Source organism: Prinia subflava, chromosome 6 (assembly GCF_021018805.1).
Source record: "Prinia subflava isolate CZ2003 ecotype Zambia chromosome 6, Cam_Psub_1.2, whole genome shotgun sequence".
NCBI lineage: Eukaryota > Metazoa > Chordata > Aves > Passeriformes > Cisticolidae > Prinia > Prinia subflava.
The window spans coordinates 23,175,886-23,197,883 of NC_086252.1; the positions used below are offsets into that span (position 1 = coordinate 23,175,886).

The following is a 21,998-nucleotide window of genomic DNA, read 5'->3' on the forward strand; positions in this document are numbered from 1 at the left end:
CTGACACACTGAATCCGGGATTAAAATATTCATTTCTGCAATTGAACAAATTCTAAAATAATCTGAAGGGCTGACAAGCAAGGAATCACAGAGATGCTACAAGAACAGCCTGTGTTCATGTCTAATTTTAAAACATACATATTTTTAAACAAAAATTATTGCTGTTATTACCCTGAGAAATATTGGCTTTTAAACATCTCCATAGATCTGTTGTGCAGTCCCACTGAGGCAGATATGGGATTATTCACAAGGTAGTAAATACAGCATAAAAAATAACCACAACTAACATCTTGGAGCTTGCAGAAAGCTTCAGGCCCTGCGAGTGTTAGCTAAGAGAGAGCTGTGGTTAAGGAAACACTCAAGAACCTTCCAGGCAGTATTTTCCTAACATCTCTAGAAACAATTGCTTTCAAGTAACAAGGATAAAAATGAAAATTCCTCTGTTATAACACACTACAACCATAGAAATGCCAGTTAGAGCAATCTGGGCGCACAGATCAGGAAGGTTCCTCACCCTGAAGAATTTGAGCTCCAACACCCACACCTCTGAAACAAGTATGTAAATAAAGACATGGCACAGAAATATCCCACTGACACACCACTGCCGTGAATCAACAGAATTAACGGGGATAGCCAGAAAAGGGGAGGACAGGGTTATGTTATATGACCACCACAGATGCAGTGAGAGTGCAGGAGCCAGCTAGCCCATCTTCGTGGCTCTAAATCATGTTAAATTATATAAGAAAAGCACAAGGAAACATCTTTGTAGTTCAGTTTGGCCATGGGCTCACAAACATGTGTGTGAAGTATTTCAGGCTTGGCAGGGAATGAGGGCAGGGGCCTGGGCCAAGCAAATGTCCAGCAGCACATCAGAGTGTGGCACCTGAGGAAGGGGTGAACTGCAAGGCAGAGCAGCACAGCAGGAAGGTGATGCTGGCTGCTTGCTGGATGTGGGCAGGATGCACTCCAGCATTCACAATAATGGGAAACAGTTTCAGCAGGGCAGCAGAAAGCAAAGCCTGGAGTTCAGAAATACTCCACCATATAAAGCTTCAAGATTCAGAGGTACAGTTGAAGACAAAAAGATTTGAAGACCTGAGGGGGGTGAATAGCAGGGAAGGTGGCTGGCTATGCTGTCAGCAGAGGCACCCAACATGGAGAAGGAAGCTTCAAAGTGAAGCAAGCAAGAAAAAAAGCTGAAAGTTAGCAGAATTTTTAATGAACTGATGGATATTTTCAAGAAGGAAAAGAGACAAAATCAACAGTGCCAAAGGAGTTTTGAGAGCCTGATTTGTGAGAAATACACCAAGCACTAATGTTCCAACACAAGCAACTGATAGAAAGCTGATGAACACTTTTTTTGCATTGCTGTCTGAAACTGAGAAAGAATCCAGCATTGTTCCTTGGTACATCCTGGGCAAGGATGAAAATCCACCACAAGGGAACCTGAGGAGGGCTGGTGTCAGAGCAAGTGCAGCTGAACTCCAAATGCATGAAGTAGGTCCACAGGAGTGGCAGCAGCTCCTGGTCTGGGCCAGGCCTTCAGCTTCTTGTCTTCGGAGAAGAGGTGACAAATCAGATTCTCTTGCACTCCCATTGCAATAGTTCATGTGGCAGTAGAGATGTACATGGAACAGGTTGTGATCTCTTACTCCAGCTCACAGCTGTGGCATCTTACAGACTCAGGAATCACCTATCCACCATCATAAGCTCTCTGGATCACTGTCAAGTTATCACTTAACTGCTAAGAGTGCCTGAGCCTTCTAAGCCGCTTGCCTTAAAGCCGATTTTTCAGATCTTGAGTCATGACTGTACTGCTCTTCAGAGCTTTTGCCAAGTTGCCTCCATGCCTGCTAAATTCTGCACACCTGTAAAGAATAAATCATCCAACAACAGTCTCTGGAACACCAGGTCCAAGGGCAGCAGCCCATCTGCTCAAGGCTGCTCTTGCTTATAAGGACCTAAAACCCACAGTGCTCTCACAGCTGCCTCCTCTGGAGGTTTCTGCAACTATCACAGGCTCCATCTGGGACTAAGCTGCAGCCTCAGCCTTGACAGTACCAAACTGCAGGACCCTCAGCAAGGTCCTTCAGCCACAGGCAAGACAGTCTGGGAAATTTTAATGTAATTTATTAAATATAGTTCAGGTATTAAGGAAAACAAGGACACAAACAATAAAACAGATGCATCTTTCCTGCCTCTTCCCCAGGCTTAACTAAAGTCAAACACCTACTTTCCTCCATTTCTTAGCCTCAGCTTTCTTTTTTACTTCAGGTGACACCCACTCCCTCAAAATTCCCCCAACACGGCAGCAAGGGAGCCCAGGGTCACACTCGGGACTGCTTCTCTCTGTCATTCTTTGCTTCCTCATTTTCTCCGCTGCTCTTTGCCTCTTACTGCTTTTCCTCAGCCACATTCTTCTTCTTCAGGTTTTCCAGACACTTTTTCCCTTCATCTCCCTGTTCCAGCACAGGTCATCCATGGGCCATGGTCCCTCAGGGGTGTCAGAACCTCTTCTGCCATGAAGGAATTTCCCTGAAATGTGTCTCCATTCCCTCACTGCTGCCAGCTTCTCTCTCAGACACATTTGCTTCAGGCACCACGCGCTTCTCTTCCTGCATGATGCCTTGTCAGGGTTTAGGTGGGTGATGGTTGTTCCCTGGTGCCAGCTCCCAGGGATGGTTCTCCATGAAATCACTTGCCAGGACAGCAGGAGAGCTGCCAGGTGGCCCGTGGGACTCCTGAGGGCAAGACACAGCAGCAGCCTGAAACTCAGGGAGGCCAGGGGAGAGCAGGGGCTCGTGGAGGAAACCAGGAGTCAGAGTGTGACAGGGACTCACCATGAGGACAGCTACAACCAAGAGCCAGAGCATTAACTCTCCAGCTGCCACACACATCCCACATTGCTGTGGCAAAGAAGCCTAATCCACCCATGGACAGCTGAGAGATCAGCCAGGGTGAGGCATCCCAGCAAGACCGCAACCTCCGCATTTCCCTGACGTGACACCGGCTCTGTGACCCTCCCTGCCTGGGTCTGGCTCCATGCATGGCCTGGCTGCCCAGAAGGCAGGGCCCCCCAATGGTAGGGCTCCCCAAAGGCAGGGCTCCCCAAAGGCAGGGCCCCCCCAAAGGCAGGGCCCCCCAAAGGCAGGGCCCCCCAAAGGCAGGGCCCCCCCAAAGGCAGGGCCCCCCCAAAGGCAGGCTGACCCAGCACTCCAGGTGCCCATGAGGGTGACTGTACCTGCTTTCCAGGATGGCTTCTTCCACATGAGTGCTCTTCTCTGACACAGGGGCTCCAAGGGAGGTCTGGCTCATGGCTGACAGGAATTTCAGGAGCAACTTGGTGCTCTCAGTCTTTCCAGCTCCACTTTCTCCACTGTTAAGAAAAACATACATTTCGTTCACAAATTCAGGACAGACAGAGCTGATGACCATCCTACCCAGGCACAGAAGTGATCTCTAGGAATAAACACGTGGCACCTCAGCCGTGACAAGCAGGGAGCAGGCAAAGGCTGGGAGGATGATGGGGGTATTCAGGCAGATGTCAATGCAAATGGAACAGCAGGAGCAGGGCATGTGATGCAGCCATGGAGTCGCTGGCTCTCCGTTTCTGACCTTATCAGAACACACTGGCTGTCATGACGCTTCCACAAGCAGCAGTAGCACTCGTTAGCCGTGGCGAAGATATGGGGAGGCAGCTCACCCAGGCGGTGCTGTCTGTACAGCTCTATGGCATCCACACTGTACAGACCAGGGATGGGTTTGTAGGGATTGACTGATGCCAGGATGGAGCCAATGTTTGTCTATGGGGAAAAACAAAACACAGAAAGGAAATGAAGCAAGCTCCTGGCGGGGGGGAGAAAAAAAAATCACAACAAAGCCAGACCCTGAAATAAGTCATGGTGAAGGAGAAAGACTAAATAAGGATGTTGGGCTTCAGCAGAGAGCTCCACAGTTTGGCAAAGAATGTCAAACCCCAGAGAAGGAGCTGTACAGCTGGGTATGGATGGGGCACTCAATTTTGCTGCTTTACAATATAACATTCTTATCCTGTTGTCTTTGTTATTAAGCTTACACAATTTAAAAACATGAAGCCATCTTCATACCCAGCTACTTTGCACTGTGCTTGAAGCTGAACAGCAGAGCCAGGACTGAAAGAGTGCCAGGAGACAGCTTTAATTCCCCTATCTACACTCCTAAGCAAAGGGTTCAAGAACCTCTTGAATAAAGTTGGAACATGCACAAACACACACTACACATGTGTGCAAAGAACCACTAAAGCATATAATTTTTCTTCTGCTGAAAAACTGCTGTTTGGTGCAGCTTAAATCATTTGGTAAACCAAATCAAAATTGACAGCTGAAGATGAAGCTCTGGATTTCAAGTCCATTTCTATGTTTTCTAAACATTTTATTTTGAAAATATTTACTTTCAAAATCTTACGGTCAAAAAAAAGAGGTAGCAAGATTTGAAATAAAATACTCTGAGACAATATTGAATTTCAAATGTATTATTTTGTGCAGTCAGAAGGAAATTAATTTTGCTTTTTGGGGCATGACTTTTTCAGTTCAGCCAACCAGCTCAAATCCAGTTATTCTCAGAGCTGCAGTTCAGAGCAATGGTGCCACCTCTCTCCTAATGATGGCTTTGTAACATGGTCAACATCCATGCTGCTGGTGTGGTGGTCTCCCTCACAGGGACTTGGACTGCTCTGCTCAAGGAATACCCATTCCCAGCAGACATGACCAAGCAAACACTTGGATTGCTGCAAGCTTTGTGATCAGGGACAACATCCAGCATTATTTCCAAACCATGAACTAAGTCCAAGGCACCCAACACATACAAAAGCATTTGAATATATTTGCTTGAGAAGCTGTAAACTGAACACTTGGTGACAAGGAAGACTCATCAGGCCAAATGAAATCTGAGCCTGTAGCAATGCCAAACTCTGAAGCCAGAAGCCAGACTGACAAGATGCTGTAGTCACCAAAATATTTAAAACTCATTTCTTAAAGCAGCAGTCAGAGATCATGAGGGGGAAAAAATCACCTAAGCCAAACTGCCTTATCAGTATAAACAGACTATCATGGATCAAGTCCTGAGGACTGTCTGACAGGGACCTTTGTGGGCAGAAATAAAATTCATTGGTAATGAAAGCAATAAGCAAGCAGATGATCCTTGGCCAGAGAGGTGGAGAGAGAGAGAGGTAAGCACTGAGTGAGAAAACATGAACTGGGGAAAAAGCATTGTACAAGCAGCTGAGGAACAGGCAATGTCCAGAGACTACAAGACAGAAATGTCCTTTCTAACTCTTCTCCCAGACCTTCACAGCATCTTTTCTTCTCAGATGTTCAGATGTTTCAGTTTGCATTTTCCATTGAAGTTTCACTAGGAACAAAGCTCCTTTCCAGAGAACTTCTGGAAAGTTCTTTCCAGAACTTCTTCCAGTACAGCCATCTCTTTCAAAGGTGTTCCTAGGAAACTTTTCCACCTACCAGTTGCAGCCTCCTCATCCCATGCATTCCCTTATAGCAATTTCTATCCATGATTTTTAATAGCAGTAAAACCATGTACATACCAGCTACTCTATCAGCAAAGTAATTGCCCCCAAAGAACTCTCCAGAGCAGGACAAACCACATGTGACAAGTCTATTTCTCAGGACAATAGATCCTACTTGGCTGGTTAGCATGGCTTTGCTAAGGACAGCACAAATGTGGCAGTACAGGCCCTGGCTCATTTCTACATAACTCACATTATGTTGGGTCTACTTCTATTAAGGAACACAGGAATTGTAAGAATGAAGAGGGAAGATACAGGCTCTTGCTGTGCTCACATAATTTCCTTCAACAGTAGGGTAGAGTTTGAATAGTATTTATCTGGAAAACAAAAGGGACTGTTGAGCTTGTCAGTACTGCTGCAGTATATTAATTATGGGTGCCAGACCAGTCTTGATATACTGCTACCTACACTCCCTGATCAGAAAGAATCCCCTTTAGGAGCTCATGGTGGGGCTAATAATCCTGTACTGAGGGTTCTTCCCAGTCCTGAGCATGTTACAGAGGTCAGGCCCCTTCATACAGCCCCAAGAATTTCAGACCTGAGGTGCACATCTGAGATTTGTGCACTATGCAAAGGCAAAAAACCTCGTGTAAAGTGTTAAACGCCTTTGTGCACGGACAGAGCAGGCACAAAACTAATGCTGAATAAGAGAAGGAATGACATATCAGAGCTGGCTGAAAGGCTTAAGGAGATAGGGCTGCTATGACACTGCTGGTGTTGTGGCATCTCTGCTATAAGGCACAGACTGAAAAGGAAGAGAATCCTGCATTGCATTTTAAGGTCTGAGGAAGAAGAAACAGGAGGAATATACCCAAATGGGTCAAAAGCTGCAGAGACACATGGCATGTGTCAAATACAGGACAAGAGGAGCAGCAAGGATATGGGCCATCAAAATAGTGTGTGCACACGGGTACTGTCACAGGGTCACAAGGCTGTGTCGACAGACAGGCAAAGGTGTCTACAGCAAAAAAACACAAAAAGAAGAATTTACAGCCTCCTCTGCACCCAGTGCAGGAGGAGGTTCAGAAACAGGGTCACTTTACTGATAATTTACTGGAATACAGGTGCATATGGTTTGGTTGCCTTGATAACGGTTGCTATGCAACACAGACAGGGATTTACATTTTTTCTGTCATATTCTGAAAACTCTGTGTGCACATAGCATGGACAAGCAAGGTAAGAGTAAAGCAAGGTAAGGCAGTCTTTGTAATCTATCTTCCTTGTTCTCTCCAAGTCTCAGCAGAGCACTGCCATCCCAGCAGTTCAGGGATGTCTTGTCCCAGGTGTGCTTTTCCCCACAAGTCCCTTTCCTAACACTTGTCTCCTTCCTGAGAGGGAAATCAGGAGATACTATGAGTATTAATCTGTGCAAGGAGAGCAGAGCAATTAAAAAAAAAAAAAAAAGGCACAACTGCATGTAAAACCAGAAGAGCTAAGCAACAGGTTTGCATTCCCAGTTTTGTTAGGCAGTATCTTCGGCTGTCTGGATCAGAAGGGATGCTCAGCAACAACCTGCACACGCTGCACTTTCCAGTCTGTTTGGCCTTATAAACCATGGAACAGCCATAATGGGGAAGCTGGGGAATGTGAAAGACAGCTCATCAAACATGGATGTTCATGGAGGATACAGAGCTGTGCAATTACCACAAAGCTCAGAGGTGAACATTCATGTTTTGGAAGTTCCTCCATAGAGGCAAAGAGGCCCCTCTGGTAAGGGTAGGATCTCACAGGGATGATGGAGCTGGCAAGGCAGAAAACGCCCTCCAATTCCTATCCTCAAGAGACAAGGATAACATCAGTACTTCACATGCAAAGTGGCACCACTGAAGCTAAACAAAAACCATTAAGCCAAAAGGGATGAGCACTTACATAGATGTTACCCTGTTGGTAGCGCTGGTGAAGGTTAAGCAGGATGGCAGCTTCATGCAGATCTCCCAGCATGGACATGTCTTCTACCCCATCAACGCTGGTCTGGTGCATGGGTAAGACCTTTTCTCTGGAAAGGGTGGCCTTGGGGTACTGGAACACCTGGAAGAATGGGGAGAAAGACAGATAAGCTCATGACACCTGGGCACATGGCCTGATTTCCTACCAGGAATGTGCACCTTTAAACACAGGCACTGCAAAAGGAAATGAATAAGACACAAATCTGCTCCCTAATTTTGTAGTCACCCTTCCATTCCTGTTCCTACATATTTGAGCCCTCTGGCCAGAAACTATACAGCACACTCCCTTCTTTTGCTACACAATCTCTCACTTTCCCTACTGATAGGGACAAATCAACACAAGGTTACCTAATTTCCCCTTAACAGGTGCAGGGCACCAGCCCCCAGCTGCTAGGCTAGACAGGTATTACTGCACTTGTAACTGTGAATAATGATGGCAGCTGCTCCCAAGAGACCCGGAACAGCCTTTCACAAAAAACACAGGTGAGATCATGCCTCTGACCGTGGGGAAGCAGAGGAAAAGCTAATTCACATTCCAAGTTTGGCCCTGCACTCTCCATAGAAGCAGCCAGAGAGCATCTGGAAGAGTTTGTCATCTCAAGAGCAAAGGAAAGCAAAGCTTATGAGAAGCCAAATAAAGTAGTGACATTCTCGCTGTGTGATGACACGTATGTGTATGATACAGCTTTCAAAATATTTGTACAGTGACACCTATTAACTTCTATCACTGCTCGAGGAAGTACTCATCTCTCTGTGCAGTTGCACTCATCTTGCCTCAATTGCTGCATCCTTCTTCCTGCTAGAGCTTCTCCCTCCTCAATAACCCACTCAGTTATCAGGTCATCTCCTTCACCCTCTTTCAGCACAGCTGAGATTATGTGACTGTTCCTCTCCACCACAGGCATATCCCAGCCCTCCTTTCCTCCTCCTCAAGCACGATGCTGGCATTTCACAAAAGTTATTTCAGTTGCTTCCCACTCTTGGATTCAGCCCTGTGCCATCTCCCACCCAGCATCCAAAGCTGCGCTAAATGGTAAGACCTAAAGAGAGACAGATGGGAGACTTCATATAGGCATCCTGGAGATGGAAACTGGTCCACAGTAACCCTTCCAAAGAATCTTGTGCTTTTCCTCCTCTCCTGGGGTCCTGGTCTCTACCTTGTTTCCATCCCTGCTTCTCAGCCCTCCTGGGTGCCAGCAAGAAACCGACAGGCTCCATAGAGAACAAACTATCATCTACAGCCTTGATGTAACTGGTTTCTCCTGCCCACCTCCTTGGAGTGCTCAGGCTGCCGTCAGTGCTGGGAGAGGCCACCCTGCAGCTGCAGGCTGCAGACAGAATGAGGTCACCCAGCCCCCTCCCGCCACCAGCCCTGCCAGGCCCGTGCAGGGCGCCCACAGCTGCAGCCGCTGCAGGTGCTCACCCCCTCAGGGCTCTGAGCCTGCACCCCGCCAGGGCAGGGCAGCAACAGCCCAGCACTGCACCCTTACAAGGTCACCGTGATGACAACCACAAGAGCAGCAGGAGGGGAGCTGGGGAGGAGAAGCTGGCTCAGTCCCTCAGGTGTGCATGCCCCATTTCTGACCAGTCACACCTGCGTGGCAAGGACTACTCAGTCTCTTCCACTGGCAGATTCCTTCACAGCTCACTTGTTTCATCAGCCAGGAGGCTTTCAAAAATATACAGTTCACATTCGTGATCAGTGTAAAACAAAGCCCAGCCCAGCAAAAAGGCCTTTCCACGCCAGTTCTGCTCCTGGGTGTCAGAGAGGTCTGACTGCCAGCAGCAGGACCCCCATTTTAGGGTCTGCAAGCATGACCCTAAAAATAGAAAAACGCTTTTTTTTTTCCTTCTTCAGAGCAGAGACTTCAGGCACTTTGACAAGAGAAGTGAGGGAGAAGAAAGGGAGAACGGGACAACTAAATTCAGGAGAGAGTACAAGCTGTAGATGCACAACATGAGCTGGATTGTCAGGAACAAAATCAGTACTGCAATTCCAACCAGGAGGCAGCAAACGACCCTGGCTCTCACTTGTCCACTGACTTACACAAAGTTTGGAAGAGGACAAGTAAGAATGACGTGATCTTTCCTTATATCTGCCCAGACTTACTCATTTGCTACTGCGTTGTCAGCACTTGCAGCCATTTGGGCCAGAAGACAAACAATAAGAAAACGTTTACACAAAAAGCTGAGTGGACAAGTGTCCTAAAAGATACCAAGCAGCTGGCAGCACCTGTGCCCAGAGGCTGCTATGCATGAAAAGTGACGAGTCAGAGCTCATTTCCTTGTTCCTGTAGACAACCTGGGAGAAAATGGAACCCTGAAGAGGAACAGGGGTCCTAAATACACAAGTAAATGATTAGCAGGGCTTAGATAATCACCTGTTATACCTGTCATGAATCATTTCATTGGTGTTATTCAGTCATCCCTCTCTTAAAAAAAAAGTCTGGTCCAATATCGGTAAAGAGTTCAGCAGGTGCTCTGGCAGGACAGCAACAAAGGTGGATTTGCAGTATTGGTTCTGGTACCCTCGGGACAGAAACACTGCAGAGGTGAAATGTAGCCCCTGGAGGAGCAGCATGATACCACATTGCCATCCCAGCCGAGGCCAAGTTGTCACCTGTCTGTCCCTGAGGCTGTGGAGGTTCATCTAATGCACATCACTGCATGCCTAGGCAGCTCACCCTCCCTCAGGCAGAGGCTGGGGCTCCAGCCCCACTGGGGTTTGGGAGGTGATGGCTCTGTGCCTCTGGAAGGCACTTGTGACATGTGGGAGAGTTTTCAGGTCTTCCCTGGCACTGGAAGAAGGCTGACTTTTAATTTGTTCTCTGCCCTCCAGGGAAGAGAGCAGTTTTCCCAGTGTCTGTATCACCAACAGGCTGCACGGATCATCCATGCTCCTGGACACAGACACTTGTCCCAAGACTATCACTGACTTTCTTCAAAGAGCTCAGAGGTGTGAGACACAAACAGGATGATGCTCCACCCTCAGAGTCCCAGTAAGGAAGCTTTTGTTACCCCACTGCTCACTCCTGGACACTCCCAGCAATTTGCCAGGAGAGCGATTTCAGAGATCCTCCCCCATCATCCTGTTCCAGGAAGGGTATGCCAGGCTGAAGTTCAGCACTATTGAGCTCAATATGATTGGTGATTTTTACTGAAGCAAGTAAGAACTCAGGCAAACTGATCTCTCAGCAAAGCTGCCCCCAGAATATCCCTTTTTTAAACAAGTTAACGTATAAAACACAAAGTTATAGGTGTTAATAAGCAGATCTTTATTTCTGGAAAGGAAAATAATCAGCTTTCAGTCTAACAGGGACCTCACAGCAAAAGATTTCTACTTTCTCACCAGTAATGCACTATATTGGCCTCAGATTCAGCCCAAGGTGAGAGTACAATGACCACAACTCTCTCCAAGGCCCTGCAATGGTCAGGAATAAAGCAAAATCTGGCCAGCAAACAAGCCAAGATGAGGCTTGCCAGTAGTGCTCACCGGGCTCAGCAAGGGAGAAATTATTCCTTTTCAAACATAATTCCATCCATTAGTGCCATCCTGAGCACATAAGCAAAGCTCCCACCTGGCATCCAAGATATATTTATCCATAAAGCATTTGGCTGTTTTGTCTGGATTGTGGTTTCTAATCTTGTGTTTCATAAGCAAAGCTCCTCCTTTCCTCCCAGGAAGTCACATTTCTGATGGATTTATTGCTTGAGGTGTTTTTAAGGAAGTGAAAACAAATGACAAAAGCTTTGAAGCATGACTGGACTTCTCAGAGCTGCAAGGACTGCAGGGATGCTGGGCCACAGCAAACATGAGGACACGAGATCAGAGGGTCCTAAAAATCAGAGGGATCAGCTGCCCCATCCAACCCAAGGTGAAGACATTCATCAGTTTTCACCCAGGGTAGAACTGCCAGTCCCTCCTACAGGTGTGAAGCAATGAGCGTGGCAGGTGAGGGAAGCACACACGACAGCTCTTGGGTGGCACAGAATAAAGAAAGCCCTTTAATGACCACCATGTGCTTTTACTGCATTAACCATAAAGCACATGCTCCTCCAGCCTAGCTGGCTCCAAACCCAGCTTTATTTTTCACACCTGAACGGCACCCAGCATTATCCTGAGCATATTTTCCAGCATACGGGACGCAGACTGGAGGTGGGAGCACCCACACAGGCAGCTCTAAAGTGGGATTTCTGGTGTCCTTTCAGAGGTGCCAGGTGGGTTTGAAAGATTTTACAAGGCCACAGCAGCATGTCAGAAGAGACAGAATTGGGAAAGTCACAGAAGTACTCACCAATTTTTGTCACTTTGGAGGCTGCTGCACTACCCGTGATCCCTTAAAACGTGTTAGTGATATCCAGCACTCCTCAAACAAGTCAACTCCTCAAGAAGGGGTTTGAGAGACTACAGTAACCAGATAAAAGATCTGTGCTTGCAAGGGGAATTTCCATCTCTAAGAAACAAATCAGGCTCTTTATAAAAGAGTGATGTCTTAAATCTAGGCCTTTTCAGGCAAGACTGAAAAATACGACAGTCCTATAGTGGCTTCACAAACCAGAGTCCTAAATCCCTTTTCCCCCTGTGCCCTCCTTTGTTTGCCAGGTGAGAGGCTGAAGAAAACCTGTCCATTTTTCTGTAACAAAGCAGCCACCTGCAGGGCCCATTCACCAGAACAGCTGAGCAGGTCTAATTGCTCACTGCTGGAGGGCACAGTCCTGCCCATTTCCCCATCTCCTCCCAGCCCAGGCACCAGCCTGACTCACCAAGAGCCTCTGTGAAGGCTGTGGATAGTTTTCCCAGGGCTAGCCAGGCGAGCTGACTCACTGAGGACTTGGATGATCCCCAGAGGTCCCTTCCTACCAATATTATTCTGTGAGCACTGCAGTAGATGCAGCAGGGAACCACAAGGAGCACAGGGCTGGAAATCACGTGGGAAAGCAGCTTGTTCTTATCACTGTTGGAGAGCTCTGCTCTCAGGGGAGCTTGGCTGCCTTGCTGAGCTGTCCTGTGCATCTCTGCTGCCCTTGCACACGCACTGGCACAGGGAGCCCACTGCCACGTGCCCCTGGCCCAAAGGGCTGACAGCAAAAGCTGCTGAAGCGGCTGGTGGTGAGCACGAGCACCCTTAGAGAGGCAAAGCTTGCACATCGTGGCAGGAAGGGCTGCCTGGTTGGTGGAGCTGCCTCCTTCCAGGAGCATTTAGCCGATACAATGATTTTGCTAGGCTAATGCAACTCCTTCAAAGATGGCACAAAGGAAACCAAAAAAAGTGAGGCAGGCAAAGAAATAAAGAGAACAAGAACAAACTTCTTAACATTTGTAAGATCTTTGGCATAGTTTGTAACAGAGCCAGGTCACTTTTCAGAGAGAATTCCAGCATTTCCATTGATAAATTTCAACATGATGCTCATGCAAAACCAAGAAGTCTATCTTACAGCTTGGCATAGGCTACAGCCTCATGCAAACTTCACTTACCGTGCCATAGTCTGAGGTGAAGAGAACGTTTCCATTGGCACACAAGCCAACAGTGCATGGCTGCAGCTGGTCCTGCTCCCGCAGCCATACCCTGGCACCCTGCAAAAACAAGAAGACATCACGTTAGAAAGAACTGGAGCCTGTGAGGTCTGCACACAGGGTGCAAACACCCAAGGAAAGCTGGGGGAAGCTGCAGAATTCAGAGGCTATTTCCAAGCTACAGCTGCTTAAAATATTTAAGTAAGTCCTACTTACATTTTCAGAGAAACAGGTTTTGGTTTTTTTTAATGTAACATGAGCGGAAGAAAAAGGAGTTTTAATGAGTTTCATACAGAAACTAAAGTAAGCAAACACCAATTTTTATAGAAAGTGTTATGGAAAGATACCAACACATAGAATAGTTGGTTTGACTGTTTAATTATTTTAAAACTTGGAATAGCCAGTCATTAAAAGTCATGCTATAATAATAATAGAAAATATAAACAAAGCGTGTTTACAATGTCATACACCCACGCGTCATTGTAAGTCAAAATGCTTCCAGAAATCACCAGCAAACAGCTAAGAGGACTTCACAGAGCTTTGTTTGCAAACTCTGGCAAGAGTTTCCTTTGGTAAATGACATGACCTGAGTGTTTCTCTGATGTATATAAACACTGATGTATACATGATGGTCCTGATGTCTGATGTATATATGCACTGGTGTTTATGTATGTTTATATATATATGATGTTTCACATACATTACAACATCTTAATTTGTGTTTCTCAAGACAAGTCTGAGCACAAAGCCAGATTTCTGGTAACACACATGCAGGGATCTGCAGGACAGGTAGATCTCATAGCTTGCCTACCAAAATAGTAGGGAAAACAAGTTTTCTGGATTTGCTTCTGCCCTGTCTGCCTGTGGGACCTGGTACAAGGGAAAGAGCAGGAGCAGGAAGGCAGATCAGGGTGAGCATGATCTGCAATTACAGAGCTTGGCATGAAGCCACACCACATTTCAGTTATTGCAAACTAATCACTTCCATGTCTTTCCATAGAAATCACATAAACTCTGCTTAGGTAAATATTGAGAAAAATCAAAAGTGCTCAACTGTTGAGTAACATTAGGGCCATTCTGCCTTTCATTGATTCATAGACTGACTTTCTTCCTAATTTTTTATGCCCCTAAATTATTGATCGGGAGTTTTAAGCCCTTCCTACCCTCTTAATCCCATCAGCACCATTAGCTCCTTGCTTGTAGGCTTAATATGTTTGAAGAAATTCAATAGTGTTTCTATATTACATTATACAAAATGTGAAACACTAATTCTATTTTTAATGATTTCTTTTTAGTTTAGGTGGGTTTTTTAAACTACTTAAGTCATTCTAAGCACTTTAGTACCCCTTACTTTCCTTATGTAGGAGATAGATCTATAGGCCAACCTCCAGTCCTCCCAGTAAAAGATCTGGGTTTAATGACATTAAAAAGGTCTATATAATTCTAGCTTTACTGCTGTGTTCTGGTCTAGAGTTTCCACATCAAGCAGATTAATCTTCCCCCACCAAGTGAATGAAAAGCACAATTGCATCTGATCAGCACCTAAGCCCATGGATGGTCTGCAAAGATCATCCTCACGTCCAGTGAACAATAGGGATAGAAAAACATGGAATCTTATGTTACAGATCGGAGATCCCAGAGACCTGATACGAACAACACATCACACTCAGACTCTGAGGAACTACAGAGGATTTGTTACACCCTCTTACGTGTTCCAAAACTCTGGATGCTTGAAATAAAGTGTCCTGAGGCACCTGGGCAAGACATTACTGTTGAGAAATCATCAATTTCCCAAATCACATTCTGAGTATTGTGCATAAACATATGAACAGCAACATGTGTTTAAAGGTTTTTTTTGCTACTTTCACCAGACTCCTACTACCAGCATAGTAGAAAGCAAAAAGTCAGAAAACAGGAAGGTTGTGTCTCCAAACAGTGGGATAAAAGAAAGCCTTTTATAAGTCACTTAGTGTAAATATCCCCAACAGTGCATTTCAATGCCTTCAGACAGCAGTAACCCAGGATGGCAGGATGAGAGCCTGAGGCAAGTGCAGCTTAATCAGAAGACAAGTCTGCACCCTGCCATGCACTCTGTGATCCAATGCCATGGCATGCACACCCTGCATATGGGAGCGTGCCACCATCACAGCACCCTACGCGGTGTGTCCCTGAACACCAGGGGGGTCCAGGTTACACAGGTTACAGATTCCCACTCCCTGAGCTCAGAAATTACCTTGGAGCTACAGGCAGTTGATAATCTGACACAGAAGTGATGATCCATGAGAATGAATACAGTTAATTAATAGGTACCACTTAGAAGGAAAAAGAGGAGAGATAGGCAATGGGATCACTCAGCTGTCTTCAACGCACAGAAATTATCTAAAAGTCCACACTGATTCAGACCCCTTTCCCAGCAGAAGTCCATGTGCAAAAGCATTAACAAATACTCCTCCAAGGAGACATATTTCTCTTGTACAATACCACACAAACTTATGGCAGGTCCTTCTGTGTGCTACTAAGGAATAGAGGGCAACATGCTGAAACTCCCAGGCACTGTGGTATTTCAGCTGCCCAGAATGACTTACTTCAGTTTACTCTGATGTTGTAGCTGTTTGTACAACAGCAATTGCCTCTGCACAGCAATCACCCTGTTATGCTGTTTCCAAAAGGAATATTGTGCTGAGACAGCCAGAAAAGGAACCACAGAGCAAATAATTACTGTAACTTCTGCCCAGCATAGCCATAGTCCCATTTCCTGAAAGGCAGAGTTTGTTTTAGTGCATCTCATTCCACCAGCCCTTTTTCCTAAACATGAAATTCCCCAAGGAGCCTTGACTAAATACAAGAGCAGATGGTGACACCAAAGAGACTGCTCCCACTTTAACTCCCCTCTCCCCCATTGCCACATCTCTCATTGATCAGTTGAAAGGATTAAATTGAGCAGAAACCTTCCAAAAACTTCCAGGCAGCAAGGATGAACATCCATAGGAGAAACAAGGTCAATAGGACTGAGCACCACCCAGCAGCAATGTGCCAGCTCTGGGGGCCCCAGCTCCCACAGGCACCATGGATGATGGTAAAACCCTGCTCTTCTAGGACAAGAGTAAAAACCCTTCAGCTTTCATTCTGGGACATAGAAGGTCCACCCTCACCCACAGACAAAACAGTTTAACTAAATGAAGCAACAAGCAATCACCAGTTTGAAGAGAACAGCTTAAAAGACAGAGAAGGAAGAGCAGTGATGATTTTGTGTAAGCACCTTCCATCAAATAAAGCTGGCTGAATACTGATCATACACTTAACTTGAGCCCCTTATATAATGAGCTCATCCCCTCCCAATTATTCTTTTACTAGGAGTTTATTAGGCTGGTCTATTGCTTTGGTTTTAAAGGGAACAACAGCAGGAACTGAAAGAAAGAATAAAATAGTAATGTACCAGTTTCTAATCAAGGGCAGGTCACTCAGATGTTAAACTCCAACATCCTCATTCCTATGGCCTCAGCAACAATCTGTCCGTGAACTTGCCTTGCCACAAAGTGCACAGCAAAGCACAATCCTGAAAAGTGATCCTGTAGCATGGGGTAGTAATTTAGGAAATAAAGTTTTTGCATACAGAGAACAGTGTTTCATCACTACTGGCCCACAGTCACACCATCGTGCCTTCCACTGTGGACAGTAAACTCTAAGATGTCATTTCTCAGTTCAAATAACACATGACACTTTGGGATCTTAGACTCAGAAATAAATAACATTTTCTGCTATTCATCATATCAAAAAATCGATTGAAGCCACAGATTTCTCTGGCCTTCTGTGCATTTTTTTTTTAGACATTTCTGAAACCGGAAGTTCTCCCTTGCATTCACACACCTGTGTCTCAGCTCATCTCAGGAGATGCAGCATGGTGTGTCAGCAGGGACAGAACAAGGCAGATCTCGTGTGCTGTACCCAGGGAATGGGCACACAGGCAGCACACAGCCCTTACTGCAGCAGCAAGGCATCCATGCATTAAAGAAGGGTGTGTAACAGCAGCTGCACCCTCCTCATCACTTATCCAGCTGTTGAAGGCAGCAAGGTAAGCCCCAGAGGACAAGACACAAACCTCTGCACCTGCAGGTGCCTTGGCCTCTCCAGGGCCTCCCAGCCCAGCAGGAGACACAGTCCCACTGACAGGAGAAAGCACTCCACAGCTGTATCACTCTTCAGAAACAAGTCCTCATATTCTTTTCTCCTCACTCGTGTGTTCTGGACTACCCATGAATCTTCACGTTTTCCCAGGATGTCCTCCGTCTTCTGGAAACTGCTTCTTCCCAGGCACAAGCAAGAATGAGCTGCCCCAGCTGAACCTCAGGACAGGACACAGCAGTGCTGCCTCTCTCTGAGTGCACTCAAACATCCCATTCCTCCTTGTGCACAAACCTACACAACTGCCAGGAGTAACATGCTCAGCAGGGGCTAAACCAGGATGGCTGCATCAATTTTCCAGGGGTTATTCACAGAGGAAAAGTGATTTTGGTTGGAAGACACCTTTCAGTGTGTGAAAGGAGCACACAATTGTCTGCTTTTTCCAGTACAGGATGTTTTTAATGTTTTGTGATTGAATTTGGCTGTCTCGGCCTTCAGATCTACCTACAAACACAATAGTACAAGAGGCTCTTGAAGTGCCTCCCTTGATTTAGGTAATTATACCAAATCAGCCATTCTGCAAGGAGCAGGGATGTCTCAAAAATGTACACCCCTGCACAGAGAGTCTGTGACAAAAACCTCTGTGGGTGCTACAAGTACTATATACGTAATTTACCTTTGTTCTTCCAGCACTCTGAGGCTGCTCAGTAGGTATTGGACATCCGAGCCTTGTGTTTCTCCTGGCGATGGATCCATCTGCTCCTGGGCTTAGAAAAGGCTCTCCTAGCAGCACAGTGCTGAGCCAGCTCTTTCCCAGCCTCAGTGGGCTTTGTGGTTGTAAACCACGAGGCAGAGACTGGGCTAGAAAGGCCCTCGCAATTCAGACAAAGCTGGAATCAGGTTTCAATAAATGCACTTTTCAAGAGATTGATCTGGATGATCATGAATAAGTGATAGGACAAATATAAAGAGCCTTAGCTAATGGATGTAAGATTGGTGGGGAGGGAGAGTCCCTGGCAGCCCAGACCCATATGGTAAGGAATGCAACTTTGCTGCTTTTCTGATGGCAGGGTGAAACGAAGCCACAGGTTGTATCTGATCAGCAGAACTGGGACCAGCTGCTGAAACAGAGAGGCAGCCCAGGAGGTCACAGGTAAGAGAGACAGAAGCAACAGCTCAGCTGGCAGCAGCCAACATGGAGTAGCTGTGAAGAGGGACAATACCTGCAACAGCAGTAGGGATAACAGAAACAAAACTCTACTTCTTGTTAGGCATGAGGAAGACACACTGCAGAGCAAAAAGAGACTGGATTGTACCTGTCTGGTCCCACGATTACCACACAGCAGCTCACAGAGCTCAGGCAGCCCCTGCAAGCCAGCAGGGCTCAGAGCTGGGCACAAACTGCAGCCACGGGTCCTGCTGCTCCAGGGCTGCAGCCTAGGATGAGCCCATGACTCATTCTAGTTCTGCCAATTAACAGCCCCATTCCTCACTAATTAAGGAGCAGAGCCCTCAGTCTGCCAGCAGCTTTGCAGAATAGCAGTATCAGGAAAAGGTTTGTGCATTTTAAATAATCTAAGAGCAGTTTGTCACTTCTGGTCACTGATGTATGTGCACTGCTTCCCACTCCCCTTTCGCCTCCCCCTCCCATCTGTTCTGTTCCTGTCTCCTCCCGCAGTTTGGCTGCTGCACAGCTTCTCTCTCACTCTCCAGAACATCTCCAACTTCAAATATCTCCCAGGAAATGCCTGGTGAGTGGAGGTAATTTTTAATCTTCTCAAAGAAGCAACTACACAGTACAAGAACCACACAAGCTCCCTGTCATGGGACTGGAGGGAATGAGCCCCCAGCTTTTTTTCACATACTACAAAGCTGCCCTTTGCCATGAGCATGAAGTGCACAGGAAGGAGGCAGGTGCAAATCCTTATGGACTTCATTCTCCAAGCTCAGTTTAAGATGAGTTGCCCCCTGCAATTCCACTGTGGGCAGTGGAGTCACTCTCCTTCTCAGGTGAAGTAATAGTCCTACAGAGTTTGCAACCACCTGAGAAATTCTCACCAGTCTTGAAAATGCTTGCTGAATTTCATTATGTTCATAAAAGTAAACACCTCTTCCTTGCCTTCATTACAAGCTCTTCCCTGCCTAAAACTTTAATTAGGAACTGAATTAAAACGAGTGTTCCCTAAGTGCATTAGTCACATGGGTATCTACAGATGTGTATTACCTGTCACATCACAGCAACACTGGCTTTCCTACATCTCTCTGTAGCCCCAAACGAAAGGAGGTAACATGGCATGTGCTAGAGCCCAGCCTGGCCCTAGCAAAACTTTCCCTGACCAGCTTGCAGCTCCAAACTGAGTAAGTAAAAGGTATTCCTGCCCTGATCTCAGCTTGGGCAGTGCTTTTCAAGAACAGTCTCCCTCTTGCCACCAAATAAATCGTGAAGCGGCTTCCTTGCAGTTCCCTCCCTCTCTCAAATTCAGCCAAATGGCTTCAAGGGTGAGTCTGGGCTGATGGACAGTTGAGAAGCCTTCGAGGTCCAGAGAACAGAGCTCAGGGCCTCAGGAAGCCACAAGGACACAGTGGTCTGTCACTGAGCAGCCACAGTGCCACATGTTCTGCAAAAACCTCAGACAACAGCCCTGAAACAGTATTTCTACTGCAATGTTTATTATGCATAATTTGGGATTATGTCCAATGCTTTTTTTGCATCTTTCCACATCCTGGATTTCAGCATTTCCCTGCCTTATAGAGTTCTACCATCTACTCACACATTATACAGAAATGTACACTTTTAAACCAGTCTCCTCACTGTGAAGCAGAAACCCCCTTTTTCTTGCGGTCGGAGGTAGAGGCACAGAGGAATTCAATCCACCTTCTCTGTCTCATCCATTATTTTCTGCTCTTTTGCCATGTCTCCCCCTATTTGTCACTTCACTAATAAAGTAATCTCAGGTTTTTTAAACTCTTCATGTGAGACATTTTCCTGGTGTTTGCTCGTCCTCAGTGTCCTTCCTTGAAACACCACACAGAAAGCAAGTGGTGTGCCTGTGAGCTGGGATGCACTCAGTCAATCTGAAATAAGAGTGGAAGTAGGGAAAAATGGGGCAAACAACCCGTGTAAGAAAGAAGCTGGGATACAGGGAAGACAGAAGAGTCTATAGTCTATGTGTCACTCTTTTCTAAAATCACTGGGACAAAGGCATGTGCTAGGAGCAGCATCCAACTATTAGATGTGGATGGCAGCACTGTGAGTTATCCTGGAATCAGAGAATAAGCTGAGTTGGAGGGAACCCACAAAGATTATCAAGTCCAACTTCTGGCCCTGCACAGGACCATCCCCAAGAGTCACACCACGTGCTCAAGAGTATTGTTCAAATACTTCCTGAACACTGGCAGGCTTGGTGCTGGGATGACGGAGACATACAGAAGTTTTTAACAAACATGCCTGGAAAGCACCCATCTTGCATCACATTGCAATGCTGAAGTGCTTTCAGTAAATGGAAAGAACATAAAACATTTTAAAAATCAACAGGTCCAAGAGTTCCCAGAGATCTGTCCAATAAAGTTTCTCAACAGCTGATAGTAATTTTTTTATAAGTCTGGTAATACTGAGGAAATTCCAAGAGATTGAAAGAGTCAGTCTAAATGGGAGTGAAAGCAGGACTATCCCTAGTAACCATGAGTTGCTTAGTCTGAGAACCCCAGGGGAAATACAGAGGTTTTGCTCTCAGCTGTTTCATCTTAAGGATACTCTGGCTTAACTGTTGTCCAGTGCCAGTTAACATCTAGAAAGAAGTCTAGTCAAAAAGGCTTCTGAGATAAATAGGACAAGCATATGAGATGAATAGGACCATGACTGACTCTCATGACGTTGCCCACGTAGAACACAGTATTTCAGTAAAAGTCAGCTCTTGAGGAGCAAACAGCAGCAAAGGAATCTCAAAACTGTTGTTACAAATGGGGAAAATCACTACTAACTGAGGGAGTTTCCAACAAATGTCTGCAGTGACAGGATCAGTACTATTTTGTATTCTCATCAAGGATCTAAAATCTGAAGTTGTGCTGACAGTAGCAAATGCCAACATCTGCTAGATAAGTAAGTACCCACAAGGACGTGACCATCAGAGCAGTGTGGATTCCACAGCCCCCTGTTAGAACAGAACAGGATTAAAGTACAGCCAAACCGAAAGGCCTCGTCAGGAGAGAAGGAATGCAATGAGTACTTCAAACAGAGGAATGTCTTCTGGAAAGTCACAGGCCCGAAGAGGATTGCGAATTGCTGAGCAAAAACTCCCAGGACATGTGGTTGCAACAAGAACTGATGCATGTCTGGGATGTATAAACAGGAGTAAGGAAGTTTACTGCTTACTTATGCTTTGAGGTGTGAGAAAGAAGCCTTCCAGAGACAACATAAAAGGCTCAGTCATTTTTGCTGTTCAGAAAGATCCCTTGTAGTGCAAAAGTGTTTTGAAGATGTTAATGTCATTATGTAGATATGCCAGAGCTAGGGCTGACCTATCTAGCCTAGACAGTGATAGTGGGGGGATTAGAGCAGCGTGTGGCCCAGCATGGGCTGCAAACCTCATCTCTGTCCCTGCATCCTCAACTGATTCCACCCTGCTGAGAGGACACGGCAGCCAGTAGCACTGAGACCCCTCTCTGCTACCTGCTGGCTCACCAGTTGCTGGTTTGCCAGCAACCCAGAAGCAACTCAGTCCAAGAAAATAATTTTTTGCAGACAGAGAACTTATTTGGGACTAAGCGACTCATGAAGCAGAAGAAAAGTAGGGTGGATCTGCCAGATACTTCAGAAATGAAGCAGGATTTATTTTAAAACAAGGTTGTGTAACCA

The 21,998-nt window shown here is 46.1% G+C and overlaps 1 protein-coding gene across 1 annotated transcript in view; it reads right to left on the minus strand.

Moving 5' to 3' along the window:
- LOC134552207 (unconventional myosin-X-like) overlaps positions 1–21,998 on the minus strand; it is an 89,957-nt gene that overhangs the window by 62,663 nt on the left and 5,296 nt on the right. Inside the window, exons 2-5 of the mRNA XM_063400670.1 lie at positions 12,983–13,081; positions 7,430–7,588; positions 3,616–3,803; positions 3,242–3,376 (exon numbers count right to left, since the gene is read on the minus strand). Coding sequence (XP_063256740.1) covers positions 3,242–3,376; positions 3,616–3,803; positions 7,430–7,588; positions 12,983–13,081 — 581 coding nt within the window. The remainder of the gene's footprint in view (positions 1–3,241; positions 3,377–3,615; positions 3,804–7,429; positions 7,589–12,982; positions 13,082–21,998) is intronic.